The sequence below is a fragment of the Pelophylax lessonae genome (assembly GCF_965119305.1).
Source record: "Pelophylax lessonae genome assembly, chromosome: 4".
NCBI lineage: Eukaryota > Metazoa > Chordata > Amphibia > Anura > Ranidae > Pelophylax > Pelophylax lessonae.
The window spans coordinates 135,277,632-135,298,111 of NC_138771.1; the positions used below are offsets into that span (position 1 = coordinate 135,277,632).

Here is a 20,480-nt window from a genome sequence, read left to right on the forward strand (position 1 = left end):
GATAGCGGAATCTGTTCATTCTATTTTTGATCATCCAGCTTGCTGATCAAAAAAAAAAAAAAAGTCATCTACTGGGCAGCTTAAGATAGAGGAGTTATTTTATTTATTTTTTTTTGCCATCCTCATAGATGGCGATTAAAACTTCCAGTTTTCACTTCACTGAAGTTAGTGATTACCTGTCTGCTAATACTTGTAATTTTACATTTAATTTTTTTTCATGCACTATGCAAATTTTACTACATGGTCCTGTTGGCACCCACCCACTTGACATCCTTTCAGTGAAAAATGGAAGGAGACAGGCAGAAAATGTTGGACTGAACAGTGGTTGCATACAGATTCTAAAACATATGTTGTGCTACTACCCTAATTATTTAGTTTAGTAGGAAATCAATCAGATTCAGCTGCTGTTCAGGTATTCTGACAGCCACTGGTACCAGCTGTCAAAATACAATGGAAACAGATAGAGATTCATTCATCTGCATTGTACAGTAAACATCTGGGGAAAAAAATAGTGTATGGGAAGTTTAAGAATGGTCAGGGCTGCACTGGCCATTTCCTCATACTAAAGCTGGCCACAGATGGATCGAAATTTGTCAGATTCAGCAGGAACCGGGCAAATTTCTATTTATGTGTGGTATTTACTATTCAACAGAATTTTATTGTTAAACTGATCAGTGTATTCTGACAGCGGATTCTGCTAGCAGTCACCTGAACAGACTACACAGCTACCACGGAGATTCTTAACAGCTCAATTCTCTTACTAAAATCGATAGCAATTTAATTACTAGGTTTAGTCAATAAACACTAAACAAATGGCTTCCTATGCAGCAGGGTATACCAAAAGCACGCAGTAGCGATAAATATCACATGTTGACACAATGCTCCATTAATGTATAACTGATCAGTACAAGATGATGCTGCATGCGGTTTGTGTAGTCTGTTCCATAGGGAACAATTTGCTTGATTGCTACACCTCAATTGCTAGCAAATTTAATAGCAGGATTAGAATACTAAAAATCTTCTGTGTAGTTTTAGCTTATTCAAAATACTTCCAGCATAAGTTAATGCTCCTGATGGCAGGATATTAAAACCACTATGTAGCTCTAGCCTTAAGAAAGTTATGCATCTTTGTGAATTGAGATTTAAAGTATAACTAAAGGCAAAACTTTGTTTTTAGCTTTGGATAGAGTGGAGAGGGGTTAGAACATGTGTCCGTTTTTATTGCTGTCTGTGCCCCCGTTAAGGAGATTCCCCCTCTTTATTGGTCCTATTTACTATTATTATTAAAAATGAAAGTAAGAAGCAAATCCCAAATTTTGGGTTGTCCGCAAAAAAAGTAATAGTATGGAAATCTTCCAATGGGGACACTAGTTCTAGTGACCTAGGGGTCCCCAAGGAATTACCTTAATTTGCAGGGATTTCCTTTCACTTCCCATTTGGCTATGGTACAGGAAATGAAGCGAAATCTCCGCAATGGGACACAGATGGCGAAAAAAAGATCCGGCAGGGGTTATAACTTTCTCCTACTCTTATCTAAAATGAAAAAAAAAGTTTTGCCTATAGTTCTACTTTACCACAGTGACAACAATCAATGGTCATCAGTGACACCAATCAGTGATGCCAGTCAGTGCCTGCTCATCTGTGCTGCCCATCAGTGCCACCTATCAGTGTGGCTTATTAGTGCCTCCCTTTATCAGTGCCATCTAACCTGTGCCCTTCAGTGCCACCTCATCAGTGCAGCCTACCAGTGCCCATCAGTGCCGCCTTATAAGTGTACAGCAGTAAAGGAGAACAATTACTTATTTACAAAATTTATGACAAAAACAAAGAACAACTCTTTTTCTTTTTTTTTTTTAGTCAACATAGGTGTTAGGAGTGGGGAGGGGTATTCTTAAGGCTTGTTAGGTTAAAGCTGGAATTCCACTTTAACCTTCAGGTTATAGTATTGCCTACAGGAGGATTGGAAACTGGCAAACAAAAACCTGTGGGCCTGCCCAGGATCACCCTTCCTAATACCAGCATGCCTTCATTTTTTGCTAGTGTCCTAGTAGAATGGATGGCTTTTATTCAGCTAAGCACTGTTAAAACTAACCCAAATTTTCTTCTTTGATTTTTTTCTCTCCAAACAAGACTCTTGTCTACATTGCAGTTGGAGCGTTGACTCCTGGACTGCAGCTATAAATCACAGTCATCTATTGGTGTATTGTGTCCATAGCCCGCTCGATTGGGCATTGCAGGGATAATCCTGGAAGTGAGCCTTGGACACTGTGTTCCACCTGGCAATTTCCAGACTTCATCCTGATAAAAGTAAGCTTCAGAGTGCTTTCCAAGTCCAGGCTGGCAATGCTTTAGCACTCGCTCTATATCCAAATACTTTTTTTTCTGAAGGGCCTACCTCATTTGGATTGGTTACAGGTTGCCTTTATGTATTCCTTATTCCCGACAGTTTCTGCCACAGTGGAGTTAACACTGGAACTGAGCACTGACATCATGTTCTAGTGTTGAGCACAAGCTCTCTTTCCCACCATAAGGCATAGATGAAGCACCTCACTGCTGCTGTTCCTGCTTGCAAGAGCCATATTTAACCCAAAGGTTTAAAATTCCTGTGTATCTCCATGAACAAGAAAGAAATCAAGATTAAAACAGAATTGTGTGTATTTCACAGTTTTGTACCTTTAGGGTCTGTTCAGTGTTCTCAAAAGTAGTTTGAAAATCTGGACCACTTTTGTCAGCCTGGGAAAAATAAAAATAAAGAAAAAAAATAAAAAAGAAGGTTACCCTTGCTATGTGCATACAAAATAATAATAAAAAAAAAATGACGGAAAACTGGATTTTTGACTTACCGTAAAATCCTTTTCTCTGAAGTTCATTGATGGACGCAGCACCATATTCTTCTTAACCATTGGGTTATGCTGAACCCTAGAGGAGTAGGACACTAGGCAGGAAAAAACTTTACCACGCCTATGGGGCAGTCTCTGAGGGCATACACCCACTCACTCTGCTATAGGATTCAGTTTTGTTGCAAGCAGTGTCAGAAGTAAAAAAAACCCAACCCACTGAGAAATAGAGGGGCAGGTGCTGCATCGGTCAATGAACTTCAGAGAAAAGGATTTTACAGTAAGTCAAAGATCCAGTTTTCTCTATAGTTCATTGACAGACACAGCTCCATATTCTTCTTAACCATTGGGACATCCTAAAGCAGTATTTGCATGAGGGGTGGGAAAACAACGCAGAAAAGAACATAATTCCTATAGGCTAAACTTAGCCAACCAGGTAACATTGAGCTCAAACAGGAACAACTGGAGCTCACCTAAGAAACAACATACAACATATCCCTTCAAAGAAAGAAAAACATTTTCTTTTAAAACAGCAGCCTGCAAAACTTTGCAGCCAAAAGAAGCATCTGAGGATGCCAATACATCTACTTTGTAGAATTTTGTGAACGTGTGCACAGACGACCAAGCTGCCACCTTGCAAACTTGTGTTGCTGACGCCTAAAGGCGAAAAGCCCAAGAGGCACTCGGCGCCCTAGTAGAATGCTCCTTAACAGGGAAAGGTGGAACCTGAACCTTAATTGAATAAGCCCGTACCACCGGCTGCCTGATCCATCTGGATATGGTCACAGCAGATGCAGCCAAACCCTTCCGAGGTCCTTCTGAGAGGACAAAGAGTCTGATTTCCTGAAAGACTCAGTAACCGCCTAATCCTAATTGCTCGAACCACTTTAAAAGAATGCAAGGCAATTTCCTTGGGATGCTTGGGCTTAGGACAGAGGGAAGGAAGCACAATGTCTTCATTCAAATTGAAATCAGAAACCACCTTAGGAAGAAACAACTGATTTGATCGAAGTACCTCTATGTTTGTGGACCACCAGATAAGGAGAACGGCAGGATAGTGGCGCCAATTCAGACACTCTGCGAGCAGAGGTAATAGCCACCAAGAAGGCTACCTTCTGTGACAGTGTAAGCAGAGGAATCTCCCTGATGTTTTCAAAGAGAGGTTTTTGAATAACAGACAGTACAAAATTAAGGTCCCAAGGAGCTAACGGGGACCGTATCGGAGGAGCAATATGGCGAACTCCTTGAATAAAAGTGCGAATCAAGGAATGCGTAGCTAAAGGGCGTTGGAAAAACACAGCCAAAGCTGACACCTGGCCTTTAATAGTACCCAAGGCCAACCACTGTTCAATTCCTCTTTGGAGAAAAGCCAAAATCCTGGCCACTGAAAAGGAGCGTGGATGCACCTTAAGCGATTCACACCATGAGATGTAGGATTTCCACGTACAATGATAAATCTTCGGGGAGGTAGATTTTCTAGCCTTCAACAGTGTAGGAATAACTGAGCCAGAAAGACCCCTCTCCTTTAATACCTGGTTTTCAACAGCCATGCCGATAAAGCCAGCGACTGTAAAGGAGGATGGAAGATCGGCCCTTGAGACAGCAGATCTGACCTGAGAGGAAATCTCCAAGGAGCATTGGCGACCGACCTTACCAGATCTGCATACCAGGACCAGCAAGGCCAGTCTGGGGCCACCAGAATGACCAGAACCCCTTCCACCTCTATTCTGCGCAGAAGCCTCGGCAGAAGTTTCAGTGGAGGAAAGGCATAGATACAGCCGATACTGACCCCAAGGAGCCACCAGTGCGTCTGTGGCGTCAGTCAGAGGATCCCGAGACCTGGCTACAAACCTCTGTACCTTCTTGTTGAGTCAAGAGGCTAACAGATCTACAACAGGTGTCTCCCACTGGACACAGAGTAGATGAAACACTCTTGGTGTAGGGACCATTACCCCTGATCCAACACCTGACGAGTCAGGTAATCCGCCTGCCAGTTCTCCACTCTGGGAATATACATGGCAGAGAGGTCTGTAACAAAATTTTCTGCCCACTTTAGGATCTCGGCCAACTCACGGATTGACATAAGCCACAGACGTGGCATTGTCTGATTGAATCTGAACTGGACAACCCTGTAGGCGACTTGTTCAGTGACTCAAGCAAAGCTTTATCGCTCTGAGCTCCAGAATATTGATCAGGAGTCTGGACTCTTCCAGAGTCCAGGTCCCCTGGACACAAAGCTTTCCAAGTACTCCTCCCCAGCCGGACAGGCTGGCATTCATGGTTACCACGATCCAATACAATGGAAGGAAGGACTTGCTCTGAGGGCCAAGGATCAGAGCCACCACAGAAGAGCACTTCTCGTGTTTTGACTCAACCAAATCAGATTGTCCAAGTATTTTGGATCCTTGTTCCACTTGACAAGAATTGCCCTTTGCAAACGTCTCGTGTGGAACTGAGCAAACAGAACTGCCTCGAAGGTAGACACCATCAGGCCTAGAGCTCTTATACAGGTCTGCAAGGAGTGCTGGATAACAGCAATCAAATCCGAAGTCCAGAGTCAGTCCCAGATAAACCAATTCGGAGGTTGGGACCAGAGAAGATTTTCTGAAATTGATGGTCCAACCGAACTCTTGCAGAGTCCGTACAGTGATTGACAGATCACCCACCAGAACAGAGTGGGAGTCTGCCCTTAAGAGCAGATTGTAGCCTAGTACCACAGTCAACACATTGGTGAAGACCCTGGGGGCAGAGGCGAGACCAAAGCGTAACGCCACAAATTGATAATGTTCCTCTCCTACCGCTAAGCAAAGAAAACACTGGTGTCCAGCGTAAAATAGGGATGTGCAGATATGTGTCCTTGATATCGATAGAGGCCAAAAAGTCCCCTTGGTGTAGGGACACCACTACTGTGCAAATGGACTCCATTCAAAACCCCTGTACCCGCACAAAGTGATTAAGAGCCTTGAGGTCCAGAATTGGACACACTTTTCCTTCTTTCCTGGGAACAGTTAACAGGTTTGAATAAAACCCTTGAAAGGGTTCATGAGAGGGTACCGGCACAATCACCCTTTGCGACAGCAGATCTGGTCTCGCCTCTCGTAGATCCCTTAACTGATCTGAAGATAGGTGTAAATTGAACGATAAAAGGGGGTACCTTTGCCGCTTTAGGGGATCTGTAGGCCCCGAGGGGACCGACGCCCCCATGTTAAAAGTTTTCTGCGCCGATACAATGAGAGCATCCACCAGCACCCTTGCACTCGCATGTGCAGTAAAAAAGAGGAATCATCCTCACCGTAGAGCACCCAAAATGAGTGGATGCAGACCCAGTAGAGTCGCTGTATGCTAAGCTCACCCTGAGAACATAACAAGCAGGGGAGGTCGCCGACCACAGTCCCGCAAGGAGACGCTGGCTAAAGTTCCACAAAAGGACCCCTATTAGACCTAAGGGTCACCCCCCCCCCTAAAGGACATAACCCCCTATAAAGGGGAAGAGGAGGCCCACCAAGACGCAGACGTGCAGGCAGAGTACCCCCATGGTGCCCCCCGGTTCAAGGGCGGTGCCAGGTAGTCATTATGTCCAACCCCCTGGGGGGGGGATACGAGGCCTACATTTTTTGCCCGATTCGGCCACGTGAGGCGATCCGTCAGCATCCGCCGGTCAGCTTGTTCAGGCTCCCGAACAGCTTAGTAAGCTCCTCGGACAGCTTGGCCAGGTACCCGGACAGCCTCAATTCTCGGCCTGATTCGGCCGTGTGGAGCTTGCATGCGTCGGCAATACCGTCTGCTCTGGTTAGCTCGGTCAGGCACTCGGTCAGCTTGGTCAGGTACCTGAACAGCCACAAATAGGCCGCAAAGCCACGTACTAAATTTTTGGCCTGATCCTGCCACATGAGGAGCAGACCCGCAGATGAAAAGACATACACTCCCCCCCAAGGACTAAACCAACCACAGGGAGCCCAAAGGACATCCCTCATCCATGGCCCAGTCACTAACCCCCAGGGGGCTGGGAACTTGCTGAAAGACTCCCGTGTGCGATCCGGAGAGCCCCGTCTGCAACACCTGCATCCCCCCCCCCCCACTTACTGGAGCAAGTGGGAAAGCCAGCTCCTACCTAATCCCGGGAGGGGGGCGTGGGAGTAGGTTGAGGCCAAAAGACCAATCTGGACAGCCCGGTCAGCAACAACCGCATCCACACATCCCCCTCACACTTACTGGAGCAAGTGGAAAAGCCAGCTCCTACCTAATCCTGGGAGGAGGGGCATGGGAGTAGGTTGAGGCCAAAAGACCACTATGGAAGGGAACCCGGGGGTCCAACTATCCCAAGGAGGGGCCCAAGTCTATCCCAAGACCGCAAGAGCTGCTATGGGGGTGGGGGGGGGGGTGGGACACTAGTCACCATACCAACGACAATTAGGTGGGCGCCACTCCGGACAGACTACCTTTCCATTCGAGGTGGGGGTGCCAGGGGCCAAGGGGCACGCTGCGACTCAGGCCGAACCAGGTCGTGTGCGTTCGGGTGAGGTGTTTTACTCGCGGGCCAGCCCCGTCCATTGGGGCTCTGTCATGGCGAGGCCTAGCGCGGGCTATAACATGCACACGCTCGCTGGCCAGACTGGGAGACCTTAAAAATCTAGAATATCCAGTCCAAAACCCAGTCTGACTGTTGATTGCTGTTCTCTCAGGAACATAACTAGCGAAAAAATAAAGTTTTAACAAAAGGTTCCCTTTCAAATAAAAAAAACATGCTAAGACCGAAGTCCCAGCAGGGAACTAGGTCCTACTCCTAAACTAGACAGAAACAAACTAAATCCTATAGCAGAGTGAGTGGGTGTATGCCCTCAGGGACTGCCCCATAGGCGTGGTAAAGTTCTTTCCTGCCTAGTGTCCTACTCCTGTAGGGGGTAGCATAACCCAATGGTTAAGAAAAATATGGAGCTGCGTCTGTCAATGAACGATAGAGAAATATTTCATTTGAAGTACTTCAATTTTCAGAGACTAATTCAACTGCAGATGGATGTACATGCGCCAAGTTCCATTAAAGAAGAAGATGAAGGACAACAATATCTTACCTTAATATACTCCACTTTCAAGAGATCTAGCCCTTCTTTATCTGAAGAGTTTATAAGATGAAAAGGCTGTGTGCGGAGACCTAAATAATGATAAAGTATGGTTATGTCAATCACCTTGTTATGGTTAAAGCATAACTAAATGCAAATTTATTTATTTTTCATGTTTTGGATAGAGTGGAGATGGATTAAAACAGTGTTTCTCAACCTTTTTTGCAGTCACACAGTACACTTTAAAATTATGCACAATCTCAAGGCACCCCATTTTAAAATGTAAATAAATAAACTAATTGTTTTAAATAAGGCATCAACATCCATAAACATAGGACACCCAATGTTCTAGTGTTTTTTTTCTTCCAAAAAAAATACACCTTTGCACACTGGTACTGACTGGTATTCCAATTTTTCTCTTCCCACTCAGTTTTTCTCCATCATTCAGCTAATGTGACCCCAGTGCTGAGAGAGAGGGGCAGAGCAGGGGCAAACAGGGATGCTGCGCAGGCGCTCGACGTCTTCCTATTCAACCAATGTCATTGATTGTTAAGACACTGGCAGCTGGAAGGTTGTAATGATGCACAATGAAAATCTGTGGCTTTGTGTAACTAAAAGGCAGGCATTATCCAACTGCTAGCCTGTATACAATTGTGCGAAATAACTGGATTTTTGTCTTACCGTAAAATCCTTTTCTCTGAGTTCATTGACGGACGCAGTCTCTGATCTTCATATCAGTAGGGTTATACTTCCCCCTACAGGAGTAGGACACTAGGCAGAAAAAAGTCCTGGCTACGCCTATGAGCAGTCCCAGGGGGTATAACCTCTCTGCCCCCTATCTATCCATTAGCTTTCATGTGCTTCCACTGTGAAGACTCTCATAAATTTACTAGAGTTAGGACTGCAGTAATACAGGGTGCCGTGGAGTGGCCCTGCAGCTTACACATGCGCTTGCAAATGTGTGATAACTAAACCCCTGTTTTGGCGCAAACTGTTAAGACAGGTTAATTTGGTTGGTAAACAAACTGGTTAGCAAATTGAACTGGGAATTTTTATTTATTGTTGGTCTCATGTGCATTGCCCTTCCATGTGTTCTTTGCTATGAAGGCCAGTTATAGGTGGGGGCAGAGGCCATTTCCTTTGGTATACCCTCTCTCCCTGCTATAGGATCTCAGTATCAAAGCAGTGTCAGAGAAAATAACACCAACCAAACTCAAATAGAGGGGCGGGTACTGCGCCTGTCAATGAACTCAGAGAAAAGGATTTTACGGTAAGACAAAAATCCAATTTTCTCTATTGTTTATTGATGGATGCAGACTTTGATCTTCATATCAGTAGGGATGTCCCAAAGCAGTGCCATAAAAATGAGGGGTGGGAACAGCATAAAAATAATTCCCCAACGCTTAACTATAGCTAACCAGGCAACATAGGACTCATCAGAACAACAAGATAAGACCCACCTGAAAAAAAACATTAAACACCCTCAAGGGAGACTAGAACACCCTAAAACAGCAGCCTGCAAAACTTTGTGGCCAAAGAGGCATCAGCAGATGCCAGCACATCTGTAAAAGTATGAACAGACGACCAGGTAGCCACTTTGCAAACCTGAAGCAAAGATGCCTGATGGCGAAAAGCCCAGGAAGCACTAAGCGCCTGAGTAAAATGCGGAACAGGACCCTTAATTGGATAAGCCTGCACAACTGTCTGTCTGATCCACTTGGAAATAGTCGCAGGCAGCCCTTTCTTTGGGCCATCCGTGAGCACAAAGAGCGAATCTGACTTTCGAAAAGACTCAGAAGTTGCCAAGTACACCCTGAGTGCCCGAACCACATCCAAAGTATGTAATGCAATTTCCTTAGACTGTTTAGGCTTAGGACACAAAGAGGGTAAGACGGTGTCCTCATTTAAGTGAAAACTGGAAACCACCTTCGGAAAGAAGGACGGAGCCAGACAAAGTACCACTTTATCCCTGTGAACCACCAGATAAGGAGAACGACAGGACGTCGCCAGTTCCGACACAGTGCACGCAGAAGTAATAGCCACCAAGAAGGCCACCTTCTTGGATAGGGTAAGCAGAGGAATCTCCCAAATACTTTCAAAAGGAGGTTTCTGGAGAACCGACAGCACCAAATTAAGGTCCCAAGGTGCCAACGGATGTTGCACCAGAGGTGCCAAGTGTCGCACCCCCTGGATAAAACTACGCACCAGGGAATGGGCGGCTAGTGGCCTTTGGAAGAAAATTGCCAAGGCCGAAACCTGACCCTTGAAAGTACTCAAGGCTGTTGATCAATTCCCTGTTGAAGGAAAGCCAAGATCCGAGCCACCGAGTAAGAGCGAGGGGGAACCCCAAGAGACTCACAACACGCAATATTCGACTTCCATGTACGATGATAGATCTTCCTAGAAGTCGCTTTCCTCGCTTTAAGCAGAGTAAAAATCACTGAAGCAGACAAACCCGTCCTTCAGCACCTGGCTTTCAACAGCCAAGCCGTCAAAGCCAGCGACTGTAAAGCAGGATGGAAGATTGGCCCTTGAGACAGTTGATCCTCCCCGAGAGGATGTCTCCAAGGAGCATATGCGACTAGCCTGACCAGGTCGGCGTACCAAGCTCGGCGAGGTCAGTCCAGAGCCACAAGAATGACCGGAATCCCTTCCACCTCGATCCTGCGAAGAAGTCTCGGCAGAAACTTGAGAGGAGGAAAGGCATACATCAGCTGATACTGACCCCATGGGGCCACCAGCACGTCTGCGGCGTCTTCCAGAGGGTCCCGGGAGCTGGCACTTTTCTGTTGATCCAAGACACCAACAGATCTACATCTGGAGTGCCCCAATGAAGGCACAACTGCTAAAACACCTACGGATGGAGAGACCATTACCCTTGATCCAAGGTCTGTCGACTGAGGAAATCCGCCTGTCAATTTTCCACTCCTGGAATGTGAACAGTGGAGAGAGCTGGAACAAAGCGCTCCGCCCATCGGAGGATGCCGACCACTTCCAAGGCCGCAAGAACACTTTTGGTGCCCCCTTGGTGATTGACATAAGCCACTGCCGTGGCATTGTCCGATTGAATGCGCACTCCCGAAGGTACTCGGTCCAGTGGACTAGGCAAAGCCTGATCGCGCTCAGCTCCAGTACATTTATCAGTAACCTGGGTTCTTCCACGGACCAGACTCCTTGAGCAGAAAACCTGCCGAGAACCCCTCCCCACCCGGACAGACTGGCGTCCGTGGTGACAATTGTACAATATATGGGAAGGAAGGATTTCCCTTGTTTGAGCATCGGGGACCGAAGCCACCAGATCAGGGACTCCCTGGTCACCTGGCTCAGCTGGATCCGAATGTCCATGGAATTTGGATTTTTGTTCCATTTGAAAAGGATTTCCTTCTGGAGGATTCTCGTGTGGAATTGAGCAAAGGGGACCGCCTTGAAGGACGACACCATCGGTCCTAGAACTCTCATACAGGTCCAAAGGGATGACCATTTGCTGGACAGCAACAGCTGAATTGTAGTCTTTAGTTTTGGAGTTTTTCCGGAGGAGGAAACACCCTGGCTGCGGACGAGTCCAAAGTCAGACCCAGATAGTCCAGTCTTATGGAAGAAACCAGGGACGACTTCTGAAAGTTCAGAATCCACCCAAACTCCTCCAGAGTTCTCATGGTGATCTCCAAATTTGTCACCAGCACCGTGGGAGACTCCGCACGGAGAAGCAGATCGTCCAGGTAACCCAGGACAGATATCCCCCTCTGACGTAACAGTACCAGGACCGGAGCCAACACCTTTGTGAAGACCCAAGGAGCACAGGCGAGACCAAAGGGTAACGCCACAAACTGATAGCGATCCTCTCCCACGGCAAAACGCAGAAACCGTTGATGTCCTGCACATATTGAGTGAAGGTAGGCATCTTTGATGTCTATGGAGGCCAGGAAATCTCCCTGATGTAGGGAAGCCACCACTGTGCGAATGGATTCCATCTTGAATTTTTGAACTCTCATGAAGCAATTCAGTGTCTTCAGGTCCAGGATTGGACGCACCTTGCCTTCCTTCCTGGGGACTGTAAACAGGCTTGATTAAAAGCCTTGAAAACAATCCACACATGGAACCAGAACTATTACTCCCTGTTGTACCAGGGTCCTGTAGAGCCCCAAAGAGTGTCTGTAAGCGATCCAGGGACAGTCTCACATTGGAAGGGAATAACCTTACCGGTGGAATGGATTGAAACTCGATCTTGTACCTGGACTGTATGACCTCGTGAACCCATTTGTCTTGTATCTAGGATAACCACAGGCCCGGGACCAGCAAAGACGCCCCCACCCCAGATACGGGTGAGGGCGCACCTTCAGGCCGAAGGGGCCTTGTCCTCAGGTCTGGAGAAACTTGATTTTTGTTTGCCAGACCAGGGTCCCTTGGAACCACCCAAAGGGGGCCTTGAAGGACTTTGCCTTTTCAACTGACCCTGACGGATGAAAAAACTTCTTATGTGCTGAAATGGAGGGCCCCCGTCTGCGACGAGGGTCCTTACCCTTATTAGCCTGTGGGAGAAAAGTACTCTTAACCCCTGTGAGACCTTTGATCATGTCATCCAGGGTAGCTCCAAACAGGCAATCTCATTGAAAAGGCAGATCAGTCAAGGCCTTCTTTGAGGTCTGATCAGCAAGCCAAAAATTTTAGCAAAAGTATACGCCGGGGGACCACTGCCGAAACCGACAGTCGGCCCAAAATGGGAGGAGCATCCAGCGCGGCATCGCAAACAAATTGCAGCCCCTGCACCAGCTGGTCCAACAGCTCCTCAAAGGCAGGAGGAAGAGGTTTCCCCCCCAGGTCACGGAGTAGTAACTTAGCCCATTCAGTCAATGTTTGCAAGACAAGGGCAACTGTAAACAACGGTCTTAGTGCAGACCCTGCCAGGGAGCACATATTGCGGGCCACATACTCCGCCTTCCTATCCGCCGGATCCTTAAAAAACTGGGAATCCTCGACTGGGATCACTGAAGCTTTATTCAGTCTTGAGACTGGAGGGTCCACGTATGTGGCGCAGTCCCCTTCTTTATAAGGGACTCCTCAAAGGGATAGCATCTAGCAATCCGCTTAGGCACCACAGGGGAACGCTTTGGGCGGTCCCATTCTTTTTTGAGCATGTTGTCAAAATACACGGGAAAGGGAAAAACCTTTGCCATGCTGGATGGCCTGTGAGTGCCAAAACGGAATCTGCGCCCCACTCGCAGTTGCAGCTGCGTCCTCCATTTTAGGGTCTCACACACAGATACAACCAGTGCGTCCACCAGCGCCTTTTCTTGCGCGGTGGCAGAGGTAGAGAGGTCATCCTCACTGTCAGAGGAGACAGGGCGTGAGGTAGTAGACCCGGCAGGGAGACCCGCTTCTGCGGTGGCTGAATCAGACTCAGAATCTGACACATCAGATGTGACAGGGGTAGGCGAAGGCGTTTTTTGGCACCTCGCCCTTTAAAGGCCAAATCCACCCGGGACACAAACAATTCCAGGACCACAGAAAGTGCATCTATGGACATCTGGGATCCAGAGGGCCCTGCGGCCTCCTTGAGGTCGTCAGGTGGGGACACTTGTTCTGCAGGGTCCATGTTGCACCAGGGGAACCCGTCAGCCAAAAGTTGAGAAAAAAAACATAAAAAAAGCAGAGAGCGAGAGAGAGAGAGAAAGAGAGAGAGAGAAAGAGACCCCCCCCAGACTCACCACCCTACACCAATGATGCAACAGGAGGCCCAGAACGTATGCACAGCACGTGTTTGCAATGATCTTGATCCAGAAAGAAGATCTGAGGATCAGAACTAGGGTATAGGGAGGGGCTCCACCAAGAAAAAACGCCTCCAGGAACTCCCAAAAACATGGCTGCTAGTGATTTCTTACTTGAAATCCACCGCAAATTGGCCGCCGAGTGCACCTATATGGCCGCCGAATCTTGAAGAGCACATAGGCTACAAGAAAATGGGGGCCTGCGGAGCTACTGAGGACCCTTGTGGGGACCCCCCAGCCTCCTGGACAGGACCAACAGGAAGGGGACCCTGGGAGTGACAGTTAAACCCCCCCCCCCCCCCCGCACAATCGCTCGCCCGGCGCCGCACCCCACCACCCCCAACTGCGGCTTGACGCTCAGTCCGAGCCCCAGGGAGTAGTTAAAACCATCCCACAGCCCCAGTAGTGAGGGGGGCAGGTAGGTGGGGGGTGCGCGACAGGACAGAGGGGAACCTGGGGTTGTGAGGGTCCGACTGTCCTAGGGAGGGGACCGCGTCGACTCCAAAATCCACCAGGGGAAGGGAGGGGGGACATTTGCTCACCATACGAGGAAAAGGCGGGCGCCATCTTCTGACAGAACCCCTCTCCGCCGAGGTGGGGGAGCTGTTGGCCAACAGGAATGCTGCGACTCGGGCCTAGGTCTGGTCGTATGTGACCTGGCGAGACGCTTAACTCGTGGGGCCAGTCCCCGTTCAGTGGGACTATGTCGGGGCCGACCTAGTGCAGAACTGGGGTCTGCACCCGCTCGCTGGCCGGCTTGGGTGACCACTGGATCTATATAACCAGCCCGTCGCCCAGATCCAGCGTAGCTGCTTGTAGATCTCACAGGAAAAAGCGAACTAGAAAAAGAACCAAAAAAAAAAAAAAAACTGCCAGGACCAGAGATCCCAGCAAGAAACTAGGTCCTTACTCCTGAGCAGGCAGATTAAAACTGACACCCTATAGCAGGGAGAGAGGGTATACCCCCTGGGACTGCCCATAGGCGTAGCCAGAACTTTTTTCTGCCTAGTGTCCTACTCCTGTAGGGGGCAGTATAACCCTACTGATATGAAGATGAGAGACTGTGTTCGTCAATGAACGATAGAGAAACAAAGATTATTATTGGAGTTTGTTACAAATCTCCCAGTATTAATGAGGTGGTGGAGACTCAGCTCCTGGCACAGATAGAAATGGCTGCAAGGGCTGGGACAGTGATAATAATGGGGGATTTTAACTACCCAGTCATTGACTGGAGTAATGGCACTGCTGAAACTGTTAAAGGGCAAAAATGTATAAACCTATTACAAGACAATTTTATGGTACAGTTTATTGAGGCCCCGACTAGAAATGATGCTTTGTTAGACCTGGTAATCTCAAACCATGCAGAGCTTAACATTAATGTTCATATAAAAACATCTGGGTAGCAGTGACCATAACATCATTTCATTTAATGTTAGCTATAAGCAAAAAATGCATACAGGAAATATAAAAACACTTAACTTTCAGAGAGCAAATTTTCCAAGGATGAAGGCTGCTCTCCAGGACTTAGACTGGGAGGGAATATTGGCATAGATGAACACAGAACAGAAATGGGAATTTTTTTAAAAAGACTGTATGCAAACTCACTGCAAAGTATATTCCCATGGGCAATAAGTTTAAAAGGCTAAAAATAAAACCTATGTGGCTCACGGCCAAAGGTAAAAGAGCTATAAATAATAAGAAAAGAGCTTGTAAAAAATATAAAAATGAAGGAACACTATCATTGTTTAATTGTTCTAAAGAATAGAACAGAAAATGTAAAAAGAAAATCAACGACGCAAAAATTCAAAATGAACGACAGATTGCAAAAGATAGTAGGACAAACCCCAAAAAATTATTTAAATATATTAATAGTAAAAAGGTTAGCATGTAGGCCCTTTACAAAATAATCAGGAGTTGGTGATTGGGGACAAAGAGAAGGCAAATGTATTAAATACTTTCTACAGCTCTGTGCATACAAAGGACCATGGGGGAGCTCATGACCATAATGAGGATGTATTGACACAGCCCCAAACGATCCACAATGGCTGAAAAAAGATATGGTCCACAAATATTTAGACAGAATAAAGATGGATAAAACACCTGGACCAGATGGCATCCACCCACGCATCCTAAAACAATTGAGCGCTGTAATTTCACACCCTTTGTTTCAAATTTTTAGGGACTCGTTAAGGACTGGAATAGTACCACTGGATTGGCATAGGGGCAATGTGGTGCCTATATTTAAAAAGGATCAGTCTTTGACAAGTAACTATAGACCTGTTCGTTTAACTTCTATAGTCTGAAAGATACTGGAGAGTTTATTAAAAGATCACATAGATGAGTTCTTGCTGGAAAAAATATAATTTTTGTAAGAAGTCCTCTGACAGACGCAGCCACTTCATAGTTTCCTCACAAATGGGTAATGCGCCTTCTACAGGAGTAAGACTAGGCAGTGAAACTATTAGAAAAACCTTTCACTAGACACACCCTTAGGGGCTGTCCCCTCAGACATTACCCCAGACACATTGTGATTACAAATCCGTTTCATAGCAAGCAGTGAAGGAAAAAGACAACCAACCCCAAAATAGAGGGGCGGGGGCTGCATCTGTCAGAGGACTAAGAGAAAAGAATTTTACTGTAAGTTCTTACAAAAATTCTATTTTCTCTTATGTCCTCTGACAGAAGCAGCCACTTCATAGTTTCCTCACAAATGGGATATCCCAAAGCAATGTAGGCATGAGGGGTGGGAAGAATGCAACCAACAATATGGTAACGATCCATCAAGGCAAGAAAACAACGTAGCCAACAGGGCAACAGGAACTCAACCAACTGGAGCTAATCCCAAAACGAAAATTCACCCCATGAAGAGAAGACCATGTTTCTTCAGCAAACAGCAGCTTGCAAAAATTTGCGGCCAAAGGAAGCATCCGAGGATGGCATCAAATCAATCTTATAGAATTTTGTAAACGTGTGCACAGACCACCATTTCGCCGCTTTACACACTTGAGCAACCGAAGCCTGATGGCGAAAAGCCCATGAGGCACTCAGAGCTCTAGTAGAATGCACCTTCACAGGGAAAGGAGGCACCTGACCCTTTAGTGAATAGGCCTGAACCATTTTGAAATGGTTGCAGCAGACGCAGCCGAGCCCTTACAAGGTCCCTCAGGAAGGACAAACAGGGAATCAGACGTCCGAAAACATTCCGTGGCCGACAGGTAAACCCTGATCGCCCGAAACACATGCAGCAAATGCAGAGCAAATTCATTGGGATGCTTGGGCTTCACGCAAAGCGAAGGCAAAATAATGACTTTATTAAGGTGGAAGAAAAGATTGGTTGGGCCGTAGAACCACCTTATCAATATGAACGACCAGATAAGGCGAACGGCAAGACAGAGCCACCAACTCAGAAACCCTGCGAGCAGAGGTGACAGCCACCAGAAAAGCAACTTTCTGAGACAGCAAAAGCAGAACAATATCTCTGAGATTCGCAAAGAGAGGCTGTTGCAGAACGGACAAAACCATATTCAGATCCCACGGCGGCAAAGGGGAGCTCCTCGGAGGATCCCTGAATAAAGGTGTGAATCAGAGAATTTGTCGCCAAGGGACGTTGAAAGTAAATGGCCAAGGCTGACACCTGATCTTTAATCGTGACCAAGGCCAAATGCTGCTCCACACCTTTCTGCAAGAAAGCCTAGACACTCGCCACCGAAAAAGAGCAAGGATGCAACCCTTGCAACTCGCACCAGGCAATGCACGCCTTCCAGGTACGATGGTAAATCTTCCTGGAAGTAGCCTTCCAAGCTGTCAACAATGTAGGAATCACAGCATCAGAGAGAACTCTGTCTCTCAACACCTGGCCTTCAACAGCCAAGCTGTTAAAGCCAGAGACCGTAAAGCAGGATGGAAAATTGGCCCTTGAGCCAGCAGATCTTCCCGCAGAGGCAGCCGCCAGGGAGGATCTTCGTGAGGTCTGCATACCAAGACCGACTAGGCCACTCTGGGGCCACCAGAATCACCTACAGCTTTTCCAACGCCAATCTGCGGAGGAACTTCAACAGCATTTGAATCGGGGGAAAGGCGTAAATCAGCCAATATCGGTGCCAAGGCACCACTAAAGCGCCTGTGGCATCTGCTAGAGGATCTTGAGCCCTGGCCACAAACCTGTCCACCTTTCTGTTGAGACTAGACACGAACAGATCCATGTCCGGTGCCCCCCCCCCCCGGGCACATAGGAGACGAAACACCCCCAGATGCAGGGACCATTCCCCCTGATCCAAGGATTGACGACTCAGGTAGTCCATCTGCCAGTTCTCCACTCCAGGAATGTGAACAGCGGAGAGAGCTGGAATGTGCGCCTCCACCCAAGTAAGAATTTCGGCCACTTCCTTGGCAGCTCGGGTACTCCTGGTGCTCCCTTGGTGATTGATGTAAGCCACAGCCGTGGCATTGTCGGTTTGAACCCGAACTGGGTGACCGTGCAGCCGAGATGCCCAATGGAGCAGGCAGAGTTTGATTGCCCTGAGCTCCAGGACTTTTATCCGCAAGGAAGAATCCTCCCTTGACCATGTCCCTTGGGCACAAAGAGTGCCCAGTACTCCACCCCAGCCCGTCAGGCTGGCATCTGTGGTTATCACCGTCCACAACAGCGGTAGAAAAGATTTGCCCTGGTTCAGGTGACAGAAGCCACCACGAAAGCTCCGACCTCGTGAGGCTGCTTAAACAAACCATCCTGTCCAAGGACCAAGGGTCCTTGTTCCATTTGGCAAGAATCTCTGCTTGCAGAGTTCTTGTGTGAAACTGGGCAAACGGGATCGCCTCAAAGGCCAACACCATCAGCCCCAGGGACCTCATGCAGGCCCGCAGGGAGGAGAGATCGCTGTCCCTGAGGGCCCTGATCTCGCCCTGCAAGTTCTGAAGTTTTTCCTCTGGAAGAAAAACCTTTGCTTGAGCGGAGTCCAAGACCATGCCCACATAATTCAGATGTACTGACGGGGTCAGTGCCGACTTCTGGATGTTGATGGTCCACCCAAACTCCCTGAGCGTCTGAACCGTGACCGTCAGATCGCCCGACAGAGTGGCACATGAACTTGCTCGTAGCAGGAGATCGTCCAGATAACTGAGGACCGCAATCCCCTTCTTGGGCAGTAGAGCCAGCACTGGGGCCAGAACCTTGGCGAAGACCCTGGGAGCCAAAGCTAGACCAAAGGGTAATGCCACAAATTGAAAATGCTCCGACCGGACGGATTCCATCCGAAACTTCTGCACCTGTACAAAGTGGTTCAGAGATTTGAGGTCCAGATTTGGACGCACCTTGCCCTCCTTCCCAGGCACCGTGAACAGGTTTGAGTAGAAGCCTCGAAACCTGTCCTGTTGAAGAACTGGGACAAAAACACCCTGTGCGAGAAGATCTTGCACAGCCCCCCTTGAGATCCTTTAAACTATCCAGGGACAGGCAGAGATTTGACGGAAAGAACCTGTCTGCTGGACAAGATCGAAATTCGGTCTTGTATCCTGTACGAATCAGTTTGTGAACCCAATTGTCCTGAATCAGAGACGTCCAGGGTTCCTGAAATTAACGCAGACGTCCCCCCACCCCTGAGCCGAGTAAGGGCGTCCCTTGATGTGGAGTTAGACTTGGCCCCAGCACCGGACTGACCGGCCTTGGGCTTACCTGACCGAGCCTTCTAAGTCATGCTGGAGGCTTTGAACGATTTACACTTTTCCTGTGCCCCTGAGGCACGAAAAAGCCCCCGGTGAGCCTTGAAGGAGGGACACCGCTTACCGCGGGGTGCCTTACCTTTCGCAGACTGGGGGTAGAAGAGTACTCTTACCACCTGTGAGACCCTTGATTAGCTCATCCAAGAAGTCACCAAAAGGCCCCCTGATGAGGACACGCAAGAGCCCTGTGTCGATATGCATGGGGGAGGGTCCATACGTCGGAGTGTGAGTACAGCTGAGAGCATTTTCACAGCTCACTGAGTGGATAAACCAGAACAGTTGGAGACCCCTGCCTGAGCTTCTGGGCCACTATTTGCAAAATAGCCATTATAGTGTGGTGCACTGCAAGCACCAATTAAATCTAAGTGCAAAACGTTTATTTTTAATTAAGTCTGTTTACAAGACGTTACTTGCACCATGTATATCTTTCTTCCTATCCATGTGAGCCATCCGTGAGGGATAGAAGCACCCTGACCGCATTTAAGAAAAAGCAACCCATATCCATATCTATTGGATTGAGCACAAGGCCATTACTGACCAAGGTTAAGTGCGAGGTCACAGGCATAAGAGATTGGAGGTGAAATCAAGTTTGCTCACGACCATATTTGAGCACTGGTGATTGGGATTTAACCTCCATACAGAGGAGCATACTTTGTTTGGACACTTATAATTTGGATACCAGGCATAAGGAATTGGACACCAATTCACTACGTTGCATGATTTATATGTGTTTGAATATTCATTGTACAGTTATATTGCATATAGAGAAGTATTAACCACTTAAGCCCCGGAGGATTTGGCTGCTAAACGACCAGAGGGTATTTTGCGATTCGGCACTGCGTGACTTTAACGGACAATTGCGCGGTCGTGCGACGCTGTACCTAAACGAATTTGGCGTCCTTTTTTTCCCACAAACAGAGCTTTCTTTTGGCGGTATTTGATCACCTGTGCGATTTTTTGATCACGCGCTATAAACAAAAAAAGAGCGTAAATTTTGCAAAAATAGCAATATTTTTCCCTTTTTTTTATATGAAATTCCCCCCCAAAAAAATGAAAAAAATCAAAATTTTTTAATATTTTCGGCCAATTTGTTTTATGCTACC

General features: G+C 47.4%; 1 protein-coding gene across 5 annotated transcripts in view; it reads right to left on the reverse strand.

Annotated features, from left to right (window-relative positions):
• The window catches only part of VPS13C (vacuolar protein sorting 13 homolog C), a 555,353-nt gene that overhangs the window by 315,535 nt on the left and 219,338 nt on the right, over positions 1 to 20,480 (reverse strand). For all 5 annotated transcript variants that reach the window (XM_082257056.1, XM_082257055.1, XM_082257057.1 and 2 more), the window contains 2 exons: positions 7,907 to 7,986; positions 2,674 to 2,733 (listed from right to left, as the gene is read on the reverse strand). In XM_082257056.1, the coding sequence (XP_082113182.1) occupies positions 2,674 to 2,733; positions 7,907 to 7,986 (140 nt within the window). The remainder of the gene's footprint in view (positions 1 to 2,673; positions 2,734 to 7,906; positions 7,987 to 20,480) is intronic.